The sequence below is a fragment of the Sorex araneus genome, chromosome 6, assembly GCF_027595985.1.
Source record: "Sorex araneus isolate mSorAra2 chromosome 6, mSorAra2.pri, whole genome shotgun sequence".
Lineage (NCBI taxonomy): Eukaryota > Metazoa > Chordata > Mammalia > Eulipotyphla > Soricidae > Sorex > Sorex araneus.
The window spans coordinates 153,117,250-153,135,470 of NC_073307.1; the positions used below are offsets into that span (position 1 = coordinate 153,117,250).

Here is an 18,221-nt window from a genome sequence, read left to right on the forward strand (position 1 = left end):
TCACAATCAATTTTTATCTCAATAAACCCCATGAGGATGGATGAAACATAAATTAAGAAAGAAAGAACATGTGACTAATTAACAAAACACAAACCCACATAAAGACACATGTACATAATTCTAAAGTTTGACACTTCTGGTCATCTTGACTCCCTTTGTATATTACTCTTCACCTCTCTTACATAGCACACCCATTCCCCTTGCTTGCTTTTGTGGTTAACAGTATCCTAATCCATTCTACAACACTATAAAATATACATAACACTTAAGCATTTTTTCTGCTCTGATAATTATTACATTAATAAAACTAGGATGTGGCTAAAACAATGAAAGAAATCTCATATATCATATTATTTTTGTTATTTTCTTTGACCCTCAAGAGGCATGCAAAATTATTTACAATCCTTCACCTAATTAATTGGAAACTCACTGGACATTGAACTTAAGAAAAGATACTGCATACTTTTGTCCACATCTTTTGCAGTGCACATTTTACATCCTTGTTCCTCAAGCTATAGATCAAGGGATTCAACATGGGGATAATGAGGCTGTAAAATATAGAGGTCATTTTATCAGTGTCAAAGGAGTGACCAGATTTGGGTTTCACATACATAAATATCAAAGTCCCATAGAACACAGTGACCACAGTCAAGTGGGATCCACAGGTGGAAAAAGCTTTGCGTCTCCCCTCAGCTGACTTCATCCTGAGGATGGCAATGAGGATGAGCAGATAAGATAAGACAAGCACCAGAAGAGTAAAAATCAAATCCAAAGTGGAGAAAGACATAATAATCAACTGTATTTCATAAGTATCTGAGCAGAGCAAAGATAACAAGGGGAGACAGTCACAGTAGAAATGACTGACAACGTTATAGCCACAGAAGGAGGAATTGAAGATTTTTATAGTGATCAGAAGAGAAACGCAGGTGCTGTAGAGATAGGAGATTGCTACCAGCAACAAACACAGCCTTTGGGACATGATGACTGTGTAGAGCAGAGGGTTGCAGATGGCCACATAGCGGTCATAGGACATTGCTGCTAGGATAAAAAGTTCATTAACAATAAATGTGCCAAAAATAGTCAACTGTGTGGCACAGAAATAAATGGAGATTGTATTTTGTTCCACTATGAAATTTACCAACATTTTGGGTCCCACCGCGGTGGAGTAGCCGAGATCCGTGAGCGCCAGGTGTCTGAGAAAGAAGTACATGGGTGTCTGCAGCCTGGGGTCCACCTTGGTGAGGATGACCATGCCCAGGTTGCCCACCAGTGAGATCATGTAGATGATGAGGAAGAGCACAAATAGGGGAGCCTGCAGCTCCGGGCGGTCTGTGATTCCCAGGAGGATGAATTCCTTCAGCCCTGTGAGATTGTGTTTGTCCATTGAGGTCATAAAAAAACATTCTGAAGAGAAACATCACCAGCAAATAATTAAGAAATTTTATCTATAAAAAATATGATAGTTACATATAAAAGATTTTAAAACAAATTTAAATTTAATAATTTGTAATTCCATCACTCTAACACATGCAACTCCCATAACAAGAACATGCATAATTTATATGCAAAATATATGCATATAAATAAGCACATTTGTTCAGACATATAGGCAAATTGGAAAGAAAACTGCGTTTGAAATTTCCTTTTGAGGGGTTCAATGATTATTTGGTCACTGATCTGATTCTTAAAACTAAAAATGGAACTACACTGTATTTTCCTTTGAGAAAATTTAACTCATATTTCACGTAAAGTATTTTGCATGTATTTCCTTACAGATTAACTAAAGTATGTTTTCTCCCTTGGGTTAATTTTTACTATAACTGATATATACCAAGATATTTTTAACTTGTTAAAATATATACATATGTACATTATAATTTTGGATTTAAAGTGGGCATTTAAATATAATAGGAATTTATATGAATAATGCATAGAAGACAACAATTAAAAATTAAGAACAAAACAATAGATTGAGTTAGAACAGAGCTACTAAGATTAGTGGTTTAAAATATGGTGTAAGTTTTAAAAATGTGGGTATTATATAGTTTAAGATAAATATGTACATACATGTGTATAAAATTAAAAATAGACTAAATTTGAGTAGATGGAAAATGGCAGGCTTTTCTTGTGAATGTGTGGTCTAGGATATATATATGCAGATAAAATGCATACTTTAAAGAAAAAACATAGTTTATGTAATGCAAGAGTCTAAGAAAATATCCTGTCCCTTATGTTAGAAATATTGAGCTATTGTTATCAAAGTTATTTTATTTTATTTTATTTTATTTTTTTATTTTTTTTTTTCATTTTTAAAAGAATTATTTTTATTATATAGATCTTTATTAGTCTCCATGTTACCATACTGAAAAGACTATAATGGACTTTATTCATCAGTTATCACTGTTACCAGCATAGTGGTTTTCACATACCTTGAGATTAAAAAGTGTTATAGGCAATATTCCCCATACTCTCTCTCTCTACGTTTGGGCATTATGATTTGGAATACAGACATTGAGAGCTTGTCATGTTTGGTCCATTATCTACTTTCAGCACATATCTCCCATCCTGACTAATTCCTCCAGCCATCATTTTCTTTTTTTTTTTTTTTTTTTCTTTTTTTTTTTTGTAGTTCACACTGTGTTTATTTATTTATTTATTTATTTTATAGTTTATTTTTAATTAGTGAGTCAACGTGAGGGTACAGTTACAGATTTATACATTTTTGTGCTCATGTTTCTCCCTTACAGAGTTTGATAACCCATCCCTTCACCAGTGCCCATTCTCCACCACCAGTAAACCCAACATCCCACCCCCCCTTCCCAGTCCCGTCTCCCCCCACCCCACCCTGCCACTATGGCAGGGAGTTCCCTTTTGTTCTCTCTCTCTGGATAGGTGTTGTGGTTTGCAATAAAGGTGTTGAGTGGCCATTGCGTTCAGTCTCTAGTCTATATTTGGCCCGCATCATCTTTCCCCCACATGACCAACAACCACATTTTACTTGCTGTTCCCTTCTCTGAGTTGCCCAGAGTGAGAGAACAGCCTCCAAGCCATGGTGACAACCTCCTGGTACTTATTTCTACTATTCTTGGGTGTTCGTCTTATAGTCTATTATTCTATATTCCACAGATGAGTGCAATCTTTCTGTGTCTGTCTCTCTCTTTCTGACTCATTTCACTTAGCATGATACTTTCCATGTAGATCCACTTATATGCAAACGTCATGACCTCATTTTTTCTAACAGCTGCATAGTATTCCATTGTATATATGTACCAGAGTTTCTTCAACCAGTCATCTGTTCTAGGGCACTCGGGTTTTTTCCAGATTCTGGCTATTGTAAACAGTGCTGCGGTGAACATATAAGTGCATATGTCACTTCGACTATACTTTTTGGCTTTTCTGGGATATATTCCCAGCAGTGGTATTGCTGGGTCAAATGGGAGCTCAACCTCAAGTTTTTTGAGAGTCGTCCATACTGTTTTCCAAAAGGGCTGAACTAGCCGGCATTCCCACCAGCAGTGTAGAAGGGTCCCTTTCTCCCCACATCCTCTCCAACAGCGGTTGCTTTTGTTCTTTTATCAAAGTTATTTTAAAACACATCACTGGAATTAGCAGAAAGATAGATCTTTAGATGCTGTGATAAACAATCAAAGATAAAAAGATAATGTTAAGTGCTATTTTCATAGAATTTAAGAAGGTAGAGAAGTTTTTATAAACAACTTGAGACTACAAAAAACTCAAACTGCTCTTAAAAATTTGCCATCTCAACTGTTTATCAGAGTATGATTTTTAAAGCTATAATCTAGGATGAGTAGGGAGTAGGGAATGTCTTATGATGTCTTATGATGTGCCTCTTGGAAGCCCAACAAGCTACTGTAAGTATCCCACCCACAGGGCAGAGCCTGGCAAGCTCCCCTTGGCTTTTTGATATGCCAAAACCAGTAATAATAAAGGTCTCATTCCCCTCACCCTGCAAGAGACTCCAGTCCTTGGGAGTAGGTAACCTGCAAGGCAAGCATCTCACCCTCTTTTCTCTCTGTTTGTCCCCAGACCTCTATTTTTCATTAAATATCTATATTATCATTATACAAATATTATGGCATGTCATATATATATATTATTGACATATATGTTTAGCAAGTAAAAGTATAAAAGTAAAAGGTTAAGGCATTTCAAAGACTTTTTTTGCATTTAAGAAAACATTTGAAAAATAAATATGAAGTATGAGAGAAGTTCATGTTGGTAACATAGCACCGCAGAGAGATTCTGTGTACCTGAATTGAAATTTCTGTCTTGGTTTCCCCATGTACTTCAGACCTCAGGTCAGCAGGAGCAACTTAAGGATTCTTTTCACCCTTTGAGACTCCCTCTGAGGAGATCTAAAACATTTTCTTAGTTTTCCTTAAGGAATATGAAAGCCTAGAGGGTGCAATTAGGTGAGATGTACTATTTGTAATTATTTTGCGAACACTTTTTATGCTTCAACCAGTGAGTTGAGTTGCTGGCTTTTGCATTAGGTTAACTTAACCTTAATCTAGTTTTCTCCTGTATACTCAACAATGCCTCCAACCTGGCAGCACCAACGTGTCCCCAAAAGTGTTCTGTGTCTCTGGAGTCTCTAAATGATGTAGCCATTTTGAATTAATGTATTTTATCTACACAGCAGGCTTCAAGCATTTCTCAGGTCTTCACTGAATTCCTCAAATGTATTGCCTCAACCATTTTTATTATTTTACTTTAAAATATTTAATGAGCTAAAGTAACATTAGATATAAATATGAATATAAAAATAACATTGGATATAAATGTTATTGAATGGTATTTTTACATAATGGTATTTTTTAAAACATTGTGTGTTTTTCCAGATGAAGACTCTCATGAAAAGAGAATTCAAATTTTCTCATGCCTATTTCATCCATTTATTACGTCTTATATTTATTTTAATTTCATATTAAACATAAAATTTATATATTTTATATAAAAATTTATATTTTATATTTATATAAAATATTATTTTTAATATTTTCCTATGTTATATTTATGTTATATAAATATAAACCATTTTCCTATGTTATATAAATATAAAATATGAATTAAAATTTATATTTTATATTTATATATAAAATATTAATCTTAATATTTTCCTATGTTATATTTTAATATACTTTCTTTTTCATATTGTTAAATTCCCATCCAATGTTTAGTAATCACTTTTAGGAAATTCTACTGTGTTACATAATATTTTACAGACAGATGTGTTCCGTATGGATCAGAAAGAATATGGTGGTCGGGTGCTTGCTTGGCACACAACTAACCAGGGTTTGATCCCTAATGCAAAATACAGTCCCCTGAACACCAGCAGCAGTGACCCCTGAGTGCAGAACCAGAAAAAAAGCATAAAGCACAGCTGGGTGAGGACCCTAAAACATTTATTAGAAATCATTAAAAAGAATAGTCATAAAAATATAAATCATGCATGTGTATCAAGTATAAACTGAAAACAGCGGGATGACAGTGATACAGAGATAAATGTAAACAAATAATGAAAAGTTTCAGCATTCTGAGCAGCTCTTCATCTTAGGTATTTGTGTACCTCCACTATTATTTTTTTACTCCATAATCTAGGAACTTTATTTTTATGATCCTATTTTTTAGATTAGTTAATACACTTCAATGATGTTAATGATAATACTAATAATATTATTAATATTTAATTACTTACTATGCCTCCAAGCACAGAAATGTGCAAACCTCTCCTGCTCAGGACTTACTCCTGGTTCTCTACTTCAAGGTCAATCTTGGTGGACTCAGGGTACCATGTGGAGTCTTGGCGATAAAACCTGAGTCAGCTGTATGCACGGCAACCACCCTATCCACTGAACTACCTCTCCAAACCCCCTTCTGTTATTTCTAACTCAGCAATTTTTTTCTTCCCTCCTTCTTTTGCTTTCTGGGGTTTGAAAATCTCTGTTTTATTCTCTATGGTAAGACTTTGTCATTTTTAATAATATCTACTCCTTTTGTTTTTTGTTGTTTCTGTGGGTATCATTAATAGTCAGAATATCAAGGGTTTTTTTTCTATCTATGAATTATTTAGATAGAAAATAATTCTTTGCGTGGCTCTCTGAGAAGGACGAAGAAATCAAACACGGGTAGCATTTTAAAATATAATAAAAATAAACTTGATGGATAAGAAATTTTCAGGAAAACCATCAGATCTTTAATGCATAGCTATTTTTATGCGGATTTGGTTTTATTTGGTTTTAGTTTGCATACAGCAAACACTAAGGTGGAATTTGGTTAATGACTAACATGTTACAGATATATTATTTTGGCTTCTAATCATCATTGCTTAGTATTGTAGGAAGAATGTATTTATAAATTAAAAGTGATACCTGAATCTACATCAATGGGGTCAAATGCTGGTTTTGTGGAAAAAGAGTATAGGCCAAGGAAAATGATTAAATCCCTTATACTAAAGAGAGTAGGGCTGGAGTGATATTACAGAAGGTAGGGCATATGCCTTGCACGTGGCTGACCCTGGTTCAATTCTATGGCCCCTCTTTGAGAGTCCGGCAAGCTAATGAGAGTATTTCACCCACAATGCAGAGCCTGGCAAGCTTCCTGTAGCATATTAAGTATGCCAAAGACAGGAACAACAAGTCTGACAATGGAGACTGGTGCCCGCTCGAGCAAATTGATGAGCAACGGGATGACAGTGATGCAGTGATACTAAAGAGAATCACTCTAAGAAACAAGCTAGGGGCCGGAGCGATAGCACAGCGGGTAGGGCATTTGCCTTGCACGCGGCCGACCCGGGTTTGATTCCCGGCATCCCTTATGGTCCCCCAAACACTGCCAGGAGTAATTCCTGAGTGCAAAGCCAGGAGTAACCCCTGAGCATCACTGGGTGTGACCCAAAAAGCATAAAAAGAAACAAAAAGAAAGAAAGAAGAAAAGAAGATAAAGTTTTGCATTCAAGAAACCATCTTATCTTTTCCCTCCAATAACTTGTGAAGACAAAAGTGATTGGACTGGATAAATAGGCCCTTCAGTTCCAGGCATGTAACCCGACTGTCTGGTCAGGTCTCTTCATAGCATGCGTGTAGCTTGTTCTTGCTAATGGCAGGTCCCTACAGTGACCTTCAGTGTCCCAGAAGTGGGAGAATCCTCATAGAAGACGATTGGAGCATGTCTATAGCTCATAATCACAAAACATTTGTTTAATAGTGTGTATGCTATGCCTGAATAAAATTAGTCAATTCACTGCTAAGTAGTTGTGGTGTTTTTTGTCTTTTTGCTTGTTTCTTGGCTTTCCCAACTGTTACTCAGAGGTTCCCAGAGCAATATAGTTCAATGTGAAGGCCTAGTATATCACAGACTCTGTGGTGCTAAGAATTTCACAGGTATTCAGGAATTACTCCTGGTAGTGCTCAGAGATGCTGGGGGAACTTTGTGGTGAGAGGGATCAAAGCACATCAACCAATTGCAAGACATGTACCTTAACCCCTGTACTGTCTCTCTAGACCAAGGTTTTGATTTCTATGTTTGCCCAATAACCAATTGAAATAACAATTAAAAGGCAATGGCCACACTAATTACCATATACACACTAGAATATCTATATTTGGTTAGATTTTAGCACTGTAGCACTGTTGTACCGTTGTTCATGAATTTGCTCGAGGGGGCACCAGTAATGTCTCCATTGTGAGACTTGTTGTTACTGTTTTTGTATATTGAATACACCATGGGTAGCTTGCCAGGCTCTGTCGTATGGGCGAGATACTGTTGGTAGCTTGCCAGGCTCTTCAATAGAACAAAGGAATCAAACCCGGGTCATCCGTGTGCAAGGTAAATGCCTTACCCACAATGCTATCACTCCAGCGCCCCACTCCCCCAAACAATTCTTGGCAAAGTAAATAAATTAAGGCTTGTTCTTAGTTTAATATATTTCCAATAGCTCAGTAAAATTGTTAATTCACTGTTTGTCAAATGTTAGCCTCATTTAATGCCTTAGAGTACATGGAAACATATAAGCAAATATCTTATGTTTCCTTCCTCCCTGCCTTTCACTCAAGATAATGGCAGCTTAATAGTTTTTTTTAAATTAAATTACTGTATTTTGAAATTACCTTGATTTAAAAGAACATATATTTTTCATCAATCTCTTGAAGGCATCCTTCACATACTTATTCCTCATACTATAGTTCACTGGATTTAGCATGGGGATTATCAGTGTATAAAACACAGAAGCCATTTTTTCATTGAAATTCATGAAAATGAATTTCATTCATTTTTTCATCTGCCTTTTCCGGTGAGTGCACAGTCCCATGAGTGCACAATCCTATGAGAGCACACCCCCGTGAGCAAACACTCCTGTGAATACAGAACGGGAGTGTGCACACACAAGAGTGTGTACATAGTACCTTTTGTACTATCTCTTCAGCCCCAAATATTGTTGTCTTTAAGAATTGGACAAATCAATGGGTAACAAAAAAGTACATACTCCCATGAGCAAACACTCCCGTGACTCAGAAGTGTGAGTGAATGGGGCTCCAGAGACTGAAGCAGAAGGGCTTCAGAGAGAGAGATCAGAAGAAGAGAGATCAGAAGAGACCAGAGGAGAATCGACAGACAGAGAGAGTTCGGAGAGACCATTGGCGAGACTACTGAGACAGAGATGGAGAGATAGACAGGAGAGCACAGAGGCATACAGAGAAGCAGAGCACAAGGAGGAGCCATCCCGATCCAGTCCATACACGGCTGCTTGAGGGGACTGAACATGAGTGGAGAGAGAGAGAGTGAGAGAGAGAGAGAGAGAGAGAGAGCGCTGCCCCAAGGCCCGGGAACACAACACACACACATCACCCCTACTGCATGTGCATGTGTTTATATATTTTACAAAGTCCATGTGCTTGAACATCTCTCAGGCTCCCAGGTGCCCCAGATGCCTATTTCTGGGGAGTTCTCTGCTTCTGAAACCTTCACCTTCACAAAAACTCAAAGAGAACAGATTCATAAACTTAAAACCTATTTTGGACTAACTAGTCATTCTCTCTCACTCACGCTCTTCATGCCACTTCCCCTGATTTAAAAAAAATGAAGTAATGACCCAGCCTGCTCCGCGGCTCTGAGCACCCGCGCTTCCCTCCCCTGCGCACTGCTGGCCAAGTGGCCAGCACACCGACCCCCAGCGCCGCCGCCATTCTGTCTTCCAGCAAAGGTCTGTGATGCTCCCTCGACCCGCCCTTCCGGACCCAGCCTGCTCCACGGCCCTGAGCACCCCGGAATTTGACAGCTGCCGGGTTGTGGGAAAGGGGCGTGGCATAATCGGCAGGGGGCGTGGCCTAATAAAAGTGGGCGTGGCCTCATCACCTGCGGCCAAAGCTCACGCAGCGGCAGATAGTTTCCTCGACATCCTATCCAAGACTAACATCCTAGCTATTCGCAAGCAGTAGGGCAATAAAACACAAGACTTCACAGAAGGATTGAAGGAAACATCTCAGTAGGAGACCAGGTTCTACAAACGGCAAGTAAAAAGGCATCCTCTATTAACTGAGCCTATCCACAATCATTTTTTACAACAAAAGGATACAGGGATACTCATCTTCAAGGGCCCTCTTTCATACCACAACAATAACATGAAGAAACAGCGAAAATCCCCAGTGCAAGCAGAGGACAATCAAAGGAGTCCGAAAACCTCAAGGGGTGTTTCCTACAAACTTGACCTCTCTGATAAAGAATTCAGAGTTGAAATCCTCAACATGTTCAATGAACTCAATGCAAAGATAGACAACTTCAAGGAAGACCTGGCAGAAACAATATTAGAGACAGCCAACAAAATACGGGAAGAAATGAGAGCAGAAATAAAAAACCATCAAAAAGAAATGAAGGATTCGGTACATGAAATCAAAAACTCTCTGGCTGCCCTCAACAATAGGATGACTGCAGCCGAAGACAGAATCAGTATGCTTGAAGATGAGCTGCAAGAGGCCTACAGGAAACAACAAACCATGGCAAGAGACCTCAAAATAGCTCTAGCCAGAATCAGAGTCCTCGGGGATGAATTCAAGAGGAACAACATTAGAATCATTGGACTAACAGAACCACAGGGAACCAACCCCAACGAAAAAGACACAGTCAAACAAATCATTGTGGAAAACTTCCCACAGCTGGACAATGCGAGCATCCAGGTTCAAGGTGCCCGAAGAGTGCCAGCTAAAAGAGATCCTAATAGAAAAACCCCAAGACATATCATAGTTACAATGATGGACATCGCTCAGAGAGACACAAGTGTGTATGCTCATGGGAGTGTGCGCTCACGGGAATGTTTGCTCACAGTAGTGTGCACTCTCTGGAATGTGTGCTCATGGCAACATGTACTTTTTTGTTACCAATTAAATTGGCCAATTTTCTTAAAGACAACAATATTTTGGGCTGAAGGGACAGTACAACAGGTACTATGTACACACTCCCATGTGTACACACTCACATTCTGTACTGACAGAAGTGTGTATTCACAGGAGTGTTGGCTCACAGGAGTGTTCAGTTACAGGAGTGTTTGCTCAAAGAAGTGTGCAGTCATGGGAGTTTGTACTCATGGGAGTGTACTCTCACGGGAGTGTGCACTCATGGACTCATGAGTTTGATCACGGGAGTGTTTGCTCATGGTACAGTGCACTCAGGAGAGTGTTTGCTCATGGGAGTGTGCACTCATGGGAGTGTGTGCTCAAGGAAGCATGTATTCATGGGAGTGTGTGCTCATGTGACTGTGCGCTCAAGGGGGGATTTACATTTTTTGTTACCCTTTACATTGGCCAATATTCTTAAAGAGAAAAATATTTGGGGGCTGAGTAGATAGTACAATAGGTACTATCTACACACTCTCATATGTACACACTCAGTTGTGTACTCACAAGAGTGTGTACTCACAGCAGTGTTTCCTAACAGGAGTATTCACTCAAGGGAGTGTTTGCTCATGGGAGTGTGCACTCATGGATGTGTGCACTCATGGGAGTGTATGCTCACAGGAATGTACACTCATGGGAGTGTGCACTCACGGGAGTGTATGGTCATGAGAGTGTGCACGCATAGGAGTGAGCAGTAGACTTTGGGGAGCGCAGGGCTGGACAGGAGGGGAGTAGATGGGGATTCAGAAACCTATTGAGTAGAGCAGCGGTGGTTGTGTAGGCCCCAAGGGCATAGGGGAAGGCAGATGCCCACTGCTGCTGGGCTGGTCCTGGCCGTAGACATTGGGGAGCGCAGGGCTGGATGGAACAACTCTGATTAATTAGGAAATTCTCATGCTGAGTAGTGACTTAACTTATTTGGAAGTCTAGGGAGAAACCAATATCCAATGGACACACACTTACATACTCAGGGATATATTAATGTTAATTCTAACACTATTAATGTTTAATATTTACTGAGTCATTGCTATATGGCAATAAATTAACAAAATTTTGACAGTACATTAGGTTTCCTGTGACCATTATAATACAACACTCAACATATGGTAACTTAAGACAACAGGAGGTGATTCTCTGAATGTTCTGGAGACCAAATATTTGAAATCAAGGTATCCCTCCAGAGGCTCTTGTGATGAATCAATTCCTTTGTCTTTTCCAGCTTCTTCTTTTCTTTCTTTCTTTATTTTTTTCAATTTTTATTAGAGAATCACATGATGTACACTTATAAACTTATGAACTTTTGTGTTTGCATTTCACTCATACAGTGATCATTTACCCACCCCTCCACCAGTGCCCATTATCCTCCACCAAGGCTCCGAGTATCCCTCTCATCATCCACACCCCATCTTCCACCACCCCACCCTGCCTCTGCGTTTTGTTCTCTCTCCTTTTGGGTGTTGTAGTTTGTAATAGAGGTATCGAGTGACCTTCATATTCAGTCTATAGTCTTCTTTCAGTTCACATCTTCCAACCCGAATGGAACCTCCCAGCATCCTCTACTAGGTGTTCCCTTCTCTATCTGAGCTGCCTTTTCCTGTGAGTGCACAGTCCCGTGAGTGCAAAATCCTATGAGTGCACACTCCCATGAGCAAACACTCCTGTGAATACAGAATGGAAGTGTGCACACACAAGAGTGTGTACATAGTACCTTTTGTACTATCTCTTCAGCCCCAAATATTGTTTTCTTTAAGAATTGGACAAATCAATGGGTAAAAAAAAGTACATACTCCCATGAGCAAACACTCCCGTGACTCAGAAGTGTGAGTGAATGGGGCTCCAGAGACTGAAGCAGAAGGGCTTCAGAGAGAGAGATCAGAAGAGACCAGAGGAGATTCGACAGACAGAGAGAGTTCGGAGAGACCATTGGCGAGACTACTGAGACAGAGATGGAGAGATAGACAGGAGAGCACAGAGGCATACAGAGAAGCAGAGCACAAGGAGGAGCCATCCCGATCCAGTCCATACACGGCTGCTTGAGGGGACTGAACATGAGTGGAGAGAGAGAGAGTGAGAGAGAGAGAGAGAGAGTGCCGACCCAAGGAGGCCCAGAACACAACACACACATCACCCCTACTGCATGTGCATGTGTTTATATATTTTACAAAGTCCATGTGCTTGAACATCTCTCAGGTTCTCAGGTGCCCCAGATGCCTTTTTCTGGGGAGTTCTCTGCTTCTGAAACCTTCACCTTCCAAAAATCTCAAAGAGAACAGATTCATAAATTTAAAACCTATTTTGGACTAACTAGTCATTCTCTCTCACTCACGCTCTTCATGCCACTTCCCCTGATTTAAAAAAAATGAAGTAATGACCCAGCCTGCTCCACGGCCCTGAGCACCCGCGCTTCCTTCCCATGCGGACTGCCAACCAAGTGGCCGGCACACCGACCCACAGCGCCGCCGCCATTCTGTCTTCCAGCAAAGGTCTGTGATGCTCCCTCGACCCACCCTTCTGGACCCAGCCTGCTCCGCGGCCCTGAGCACCCCGGAATTTGACAGCTGCCGGGTTGTGGGAAAGGGGCGTGGCATAATCGGCAGGGGGCGTGGCCTATTAAAAGTGGTCGTGGCCTCATCACCTGCGGCCAAAGCTCACGCAGCGGCAGATAGTTTCCTCAACATCCTATCCAAGACTAACATCCTAGCTATTCGCAAGCAGTAGGCCAATAAAACACAACACTTCACAGAAGGATTGAAGGAAACATCTCAGTAGGAGACCAGGTTCTACAAACGGCAAGTAAAAAGGCACCCACTATTAACTGAGCCTATCCACAATCTTTTTTTACAACAAAAGGAAACAGGGATACTCATCTTCAAGGGCCCTCTTTCATACCACAACAATAACATGAAGAAACAGCGAAAATCCCCAGTGCAAGCAGAGGACAATCAAAGGAGTCCGAAAACCTCAAGGGGTGTTTCCTACAAACTTGACCTCTCTGATAAAGAATTCAGAGTTGAAATCCTCAACATGTTCAATGAACTCAATGCAAAGATAGACAACTTCAAGGAAGACCTGGCAGAAACAATATAACAGGCAGCCGACAAAATACGGGAAGAAATGAGAGCAGAAATAAAAAACCATCAAAAAGAAATGAAGGATTCGGTACATGAAATCAAAAACTCTCTGGCTGCCCTCAACAATAGGATGACTGCAGCCGAAGACAGAATCAGTATGCTTGAAGATGAGCTGCAAGAGGCCTACAGGCAACAACACACCATGGCAAGAGACCTCAAAATAGCTCTAGCCAGAATCAGAGTCCTAGGGGATGAATTCAAGAGGAACAACATTAGAATCATTGGACTAACAGAACCACAGGGAACCAACCCCAACGAAAAAGACACAGTCAAACAAATCATTGCGGAAAACTTCCCACAACTGGACAATGCGGGCATCCAGATTCAAGGCGCCCGAAGAGTGCCAGCTAAAAGAGATCCTAACAGAAAAACCCCAAGACATATCATAGTTACAATGATGGACATCGTTCAGAGAGACAAAATACTGCAAGCAGCAAGGTCCAAGAAGGAAATCGCATACAAAGGAGCACCCCTTAGGCTCACAGCAGATCTATCAGAGGAAACCCTCCAAACTCGAAGGCAATGGTGGGATATAGTGAAAAAACTCAATGAGATCAACGCTTCACCAAGAATACTTTATCCGGCTAAACTCTCATTCAAACCAGAAGGAATCATACACTACTTTGGGGATAAACAACAGCTCAGGAACTTCATAGACTCAAAACCAAATCTAAAAGAAGCACTAAAGGGGCTATTGTAAGACAAGAACAACCCCTACAAGCACAACAAACCCTTGCACAAAAATGGCGCAAAATCCCATAACAATAATCTCCCTTAATGTCAATGGTCTGAATTCACCAATTAAGAGACACAGACTGGCAAAATGGATTCAAAGACTCAACCCAACATTCTGCTGCCTGCAAGAAACACATCTGAATAGCCAAAATAAACACAGACTCAAAGTCAAAGGATGGAAAACAACCCTGCAAGCAAACAACTCCCTCAAGAAAGCTGGGGTGGCATCACTAGTAATGGACAACATAGACTTCAGGTCGAAAAAGATTAGAAGGGATAGTGAAGGCCACTTTTTATTAATCACGGGATGTGTACATCAGGAAGAAATCACACTCCTAAATGTCTACGCACCCAATGAGGGACCAGCTAAATACCTACAACAGCTGCTAAGAGACCTTAAGAAGGACATCTCAAGCAACACAATAGTAGCTGGAGACTTCAACACCGCACTGTCTCCTCTGGTCAGATCAAGAAGATTAAAACTCACCAAGGAAATACTGGCTTTGAAGGACGAAATAGAAGAGAGAGGGCTAATAGATCTATACAGGGCTTTATATCCCCCAAAAAAGGAATACACATTCTTTTCCAGTGCACATGGAACATTTTTCAGAATAGACCATGCGCTAGGCCACACAGCATACCTCAAAAGAATCAAAAAGATAGACATTGTACCAGCTATCTTCTCAGACCATGATGCACTGAAGATAAAACTTAATCGTGGACAGATGCAGAAAACCAAATCAAACACCTGGAAATTAAATAGGTCGATATTGAACAATGAGTGGGTCAGGAAGGAAATCAAGGAAGAAATCAAAAGGTACCTAGAAACAAATGAGAATGAAGACACGAGCTACCAGTACCTGTGGGATGCAGCTAAAGCCGTTTTAAGGGGAAAATTTATAGCTCTGCAAGCATATCTCAGGAAGGAAGAAAGGACCTACATAAATAACTTGACTTCACAGCTCAAGACGTTAGAAAAGGACCAACAAAAGGAGCCCAAACCAGGCAGAAGGAAAGAGATAATAAAACTTAGATTAGAAATTAACGACATGGAAACCCAAAAGACGATCCGAAAGATCAATGAAACCAAGAGCTGGTTCTTCGAGAAAATAAACAAGATTGATAAACCACTAGCAAGACTCACAAAGAAAGAGAGAGAGAGAACCCTTATAAGACGAATCAGAAATGAAAAGGGGGACATCACAACAGAAACCAATGAAATTCAAAATATCATCAGAGACTACTTTAAAAATCTCTATGCCATGAAACAAGAGAACCTAGAAGAAATGAATAAATTCCTCGACTCCTATAATCTCCCAAGGCTGAACCAAGAAGACCTGCAGTATCTGAATAGTCCAATTAACATCAAGGAAATTGAAATGGTAATAAAAAGTCTTTCCCCCAAAAAAAGCCCTGGTCCAGAAGGATTCACTAGCGAATACTTCCAAACATTTAAAGAGGACCTTTTGCCAGTCCTTCTCAAGCTTTTCCAGGAAATTGAAGAAAAAGAAACCCTCCCAAACAGTTTCTATGAGGCTCATATCTCCCTAATACCAAAAGCAACAAAGAAACCACAAAAAAAGAAAACTACAGGCCAATATCCCTGATGAACACAGATGCAAAGATCCTCAACAAAATATTAGCAAATAGAATTCAACAACTCATCAAAAAGATCACACACCACGACCAAGTGGGATTCATCCCGGGGATGCAAGGATGGTTTAACATCCGGTAAACAATCAATATAATCCATCATATCAACAAAAGAAAAGATAAAAATCATATAATCATATCAATAGATGCAGAGAAAGCATTTGACAAGATCCAGCATCCGTTTATGATGAAAACACTCGCCAAAATGGGTATAGAAGGGACCTTCCTTAATATAGTCAAAGCCATTTATCACAAGCCTATGGCAAGCATTGTACTCAATGGGGAAAAACTAAGAGCCTTCCCTCTGAGAACAGGGACGGGACAAGGATGCCCACTCTTTCCACTTCTGTTCAATATAGTACTGGAAGTACTTGCAATAGCTATTAGGCAAGAAAAAGATATTAAGGGCATTCAGGTAGGAAAGAAAGAAATCAAGCTCTCACTATTGGCAGATGATAGGATACTATACCTAGAGAACCCTAAAACCTCTACCAAGAAAGTCCTAGAAACAATAGAGTCATATAGTAAAGTTGCAGGCTATAGAATCAATACCCAAAAGTCCATTGCTTTCCTATATGCAAATAATGAGATAGAAGAAAGTGACCTTAGAAAAGAAATCCCATTCACGATTGTGCCTCAAAAAATCAAGTACCTCAGAATCAGCTTAACAAAGGAGGTAAAGGACTTGTATAATGAAAACTATAAAACACTACTTCAGGAAATAAAAGAGGACACGAGGAAATGGAAAGACATCCCCTACTCATGGATTGGAAGAATTAATATTGTCAAAATGGCAATTCTCCCCAAACCATTGTACAAATTCAATGCGATCCCTATAGGGATACCCTTGACATTCTTCAAAGAAATGGAGCAAGCGCTCCTGAAATTCGTATGGAACAATAAGCCCCCACGAATAGCTAAAGCAATCCTTGGGAAAAAGAAAATGGGAGGAATCAACCTCCCCAACTTCCAACTCTACTACAAAGCGGTAGTAATTAAAACAGCATGGTATTGGAACAAAGGCAGAGCTGCAGACCAATGGAATAGGGTTGAATACTCTGACACACACCCCCAAATATATGATCATCTAATCTTTGATAAGGGAGCAAGAAATGTGAAGTGGAGCAAGGAAAGCATGTTTAACAAATTGTGCTGGCAAGACTGGACAGCTACATGCAAAAAAATGGGCTTAGACCTCCATCTATCACCATGTACAAAAATCAGATCAAAATGGATTAAAGACCTCAAAATCAGACCAGAATCCAAAAGGTACATTGAAGATAAGGTCGGCAAAACCCTCCACGACATTGAAGCCAAAGGTATCTTCAAAGCTGACACGCCACTGGCCAAGCAAGTGAAAACAAAGATAAATAAATGGGACTATCTCAAACTAAGAAGCTCCTGCAACTCAAAAGAAACAGTGACCAAAATACAAAGACAATCTACAGAATGGGAAAGGATATTTATGCAGTACCCATGCGATAAAGGGTTAATAACAAGGGTATACAATGCACTGGTTGAACTCCACAAGAAGAAAACTGCCAACCCAATCAAAAAATGGGGTGATGAAATGAACAGAAACTTTTCCAAAGAAGAAATCCGAATGGCTGAGAGGCACATGAGAAAATGTTCAACATCACTAATTATCAGGGAGATGCAGATCAAAACAACAATGAGATATCATCTCACACCACAGAGACTGGCCCACATCCCAAAAAACAAAAGCAACTGGTGTTGGCGTGGAGGCGGGGAGAAAGGGACTCTCCTTCACTGTTGGTGGGAATGCCGACTGGTTCAGCCCTTTTGGATAACAATATGGACGATTCTCAAAAAGTTAGAAATTGAGCTCCCATTTGACCCAGCAATACCACTCCTGGGAATATATTCCGGAGAGGCAAAAAAGTATAGTAGAGATGACATCTGCATTTCCATGTTCATTGCCGCTCTGTTCACAATAGCCACAATATGGAAAAAAACAGAGTGCCCGAAAACAGATGATTGGCTAAAGAAACTCTGGTATATTTACACAATGGAATACTACGTAGCTGTCAGAAAACATGAAGTCATGAAATTTGCATATATGTGGATCAACATGGAAAGTATCATGCTGAGTGAAATGAGTCAGAAAGAAAGAGACAGACATAGAAAGATCGCACTCATATGTGGAATATAAAGTAGCTGAGAGGTACAAGCTTGCAATGTTGAGATTTCTGGCAGACATTTCTCTGGACTTAGTTACTAAAATACTAAAATACAGAAATCCAAAACTATGCTGCTGCTAGTGCGGCCTCCTGAC

At 40.0% G+C, this 18,221-nt stretch overlaps 1 protein-coding gene across 1 annotated transcript; it reads right to left on the reverse strand.

The window, feature by feature from the left end:
- Window positions 1–442: 442 nt before the first annotated feature.
- On the reverse strand, window positions 443–1,393 carry LOC129405737 (olfactory receptor 8K3-like). The gene has a single exon (XM_055142947.1). The coding sequence runs from the start codon at window positions 1,391–1,393 to the stop codon at window positions 443–445; it is 951 nt and encodes a 316-aa protein (XP_054998922.1).
- Window positions 1,394–18,221: the final 16,828 nt, after the last annotated feature.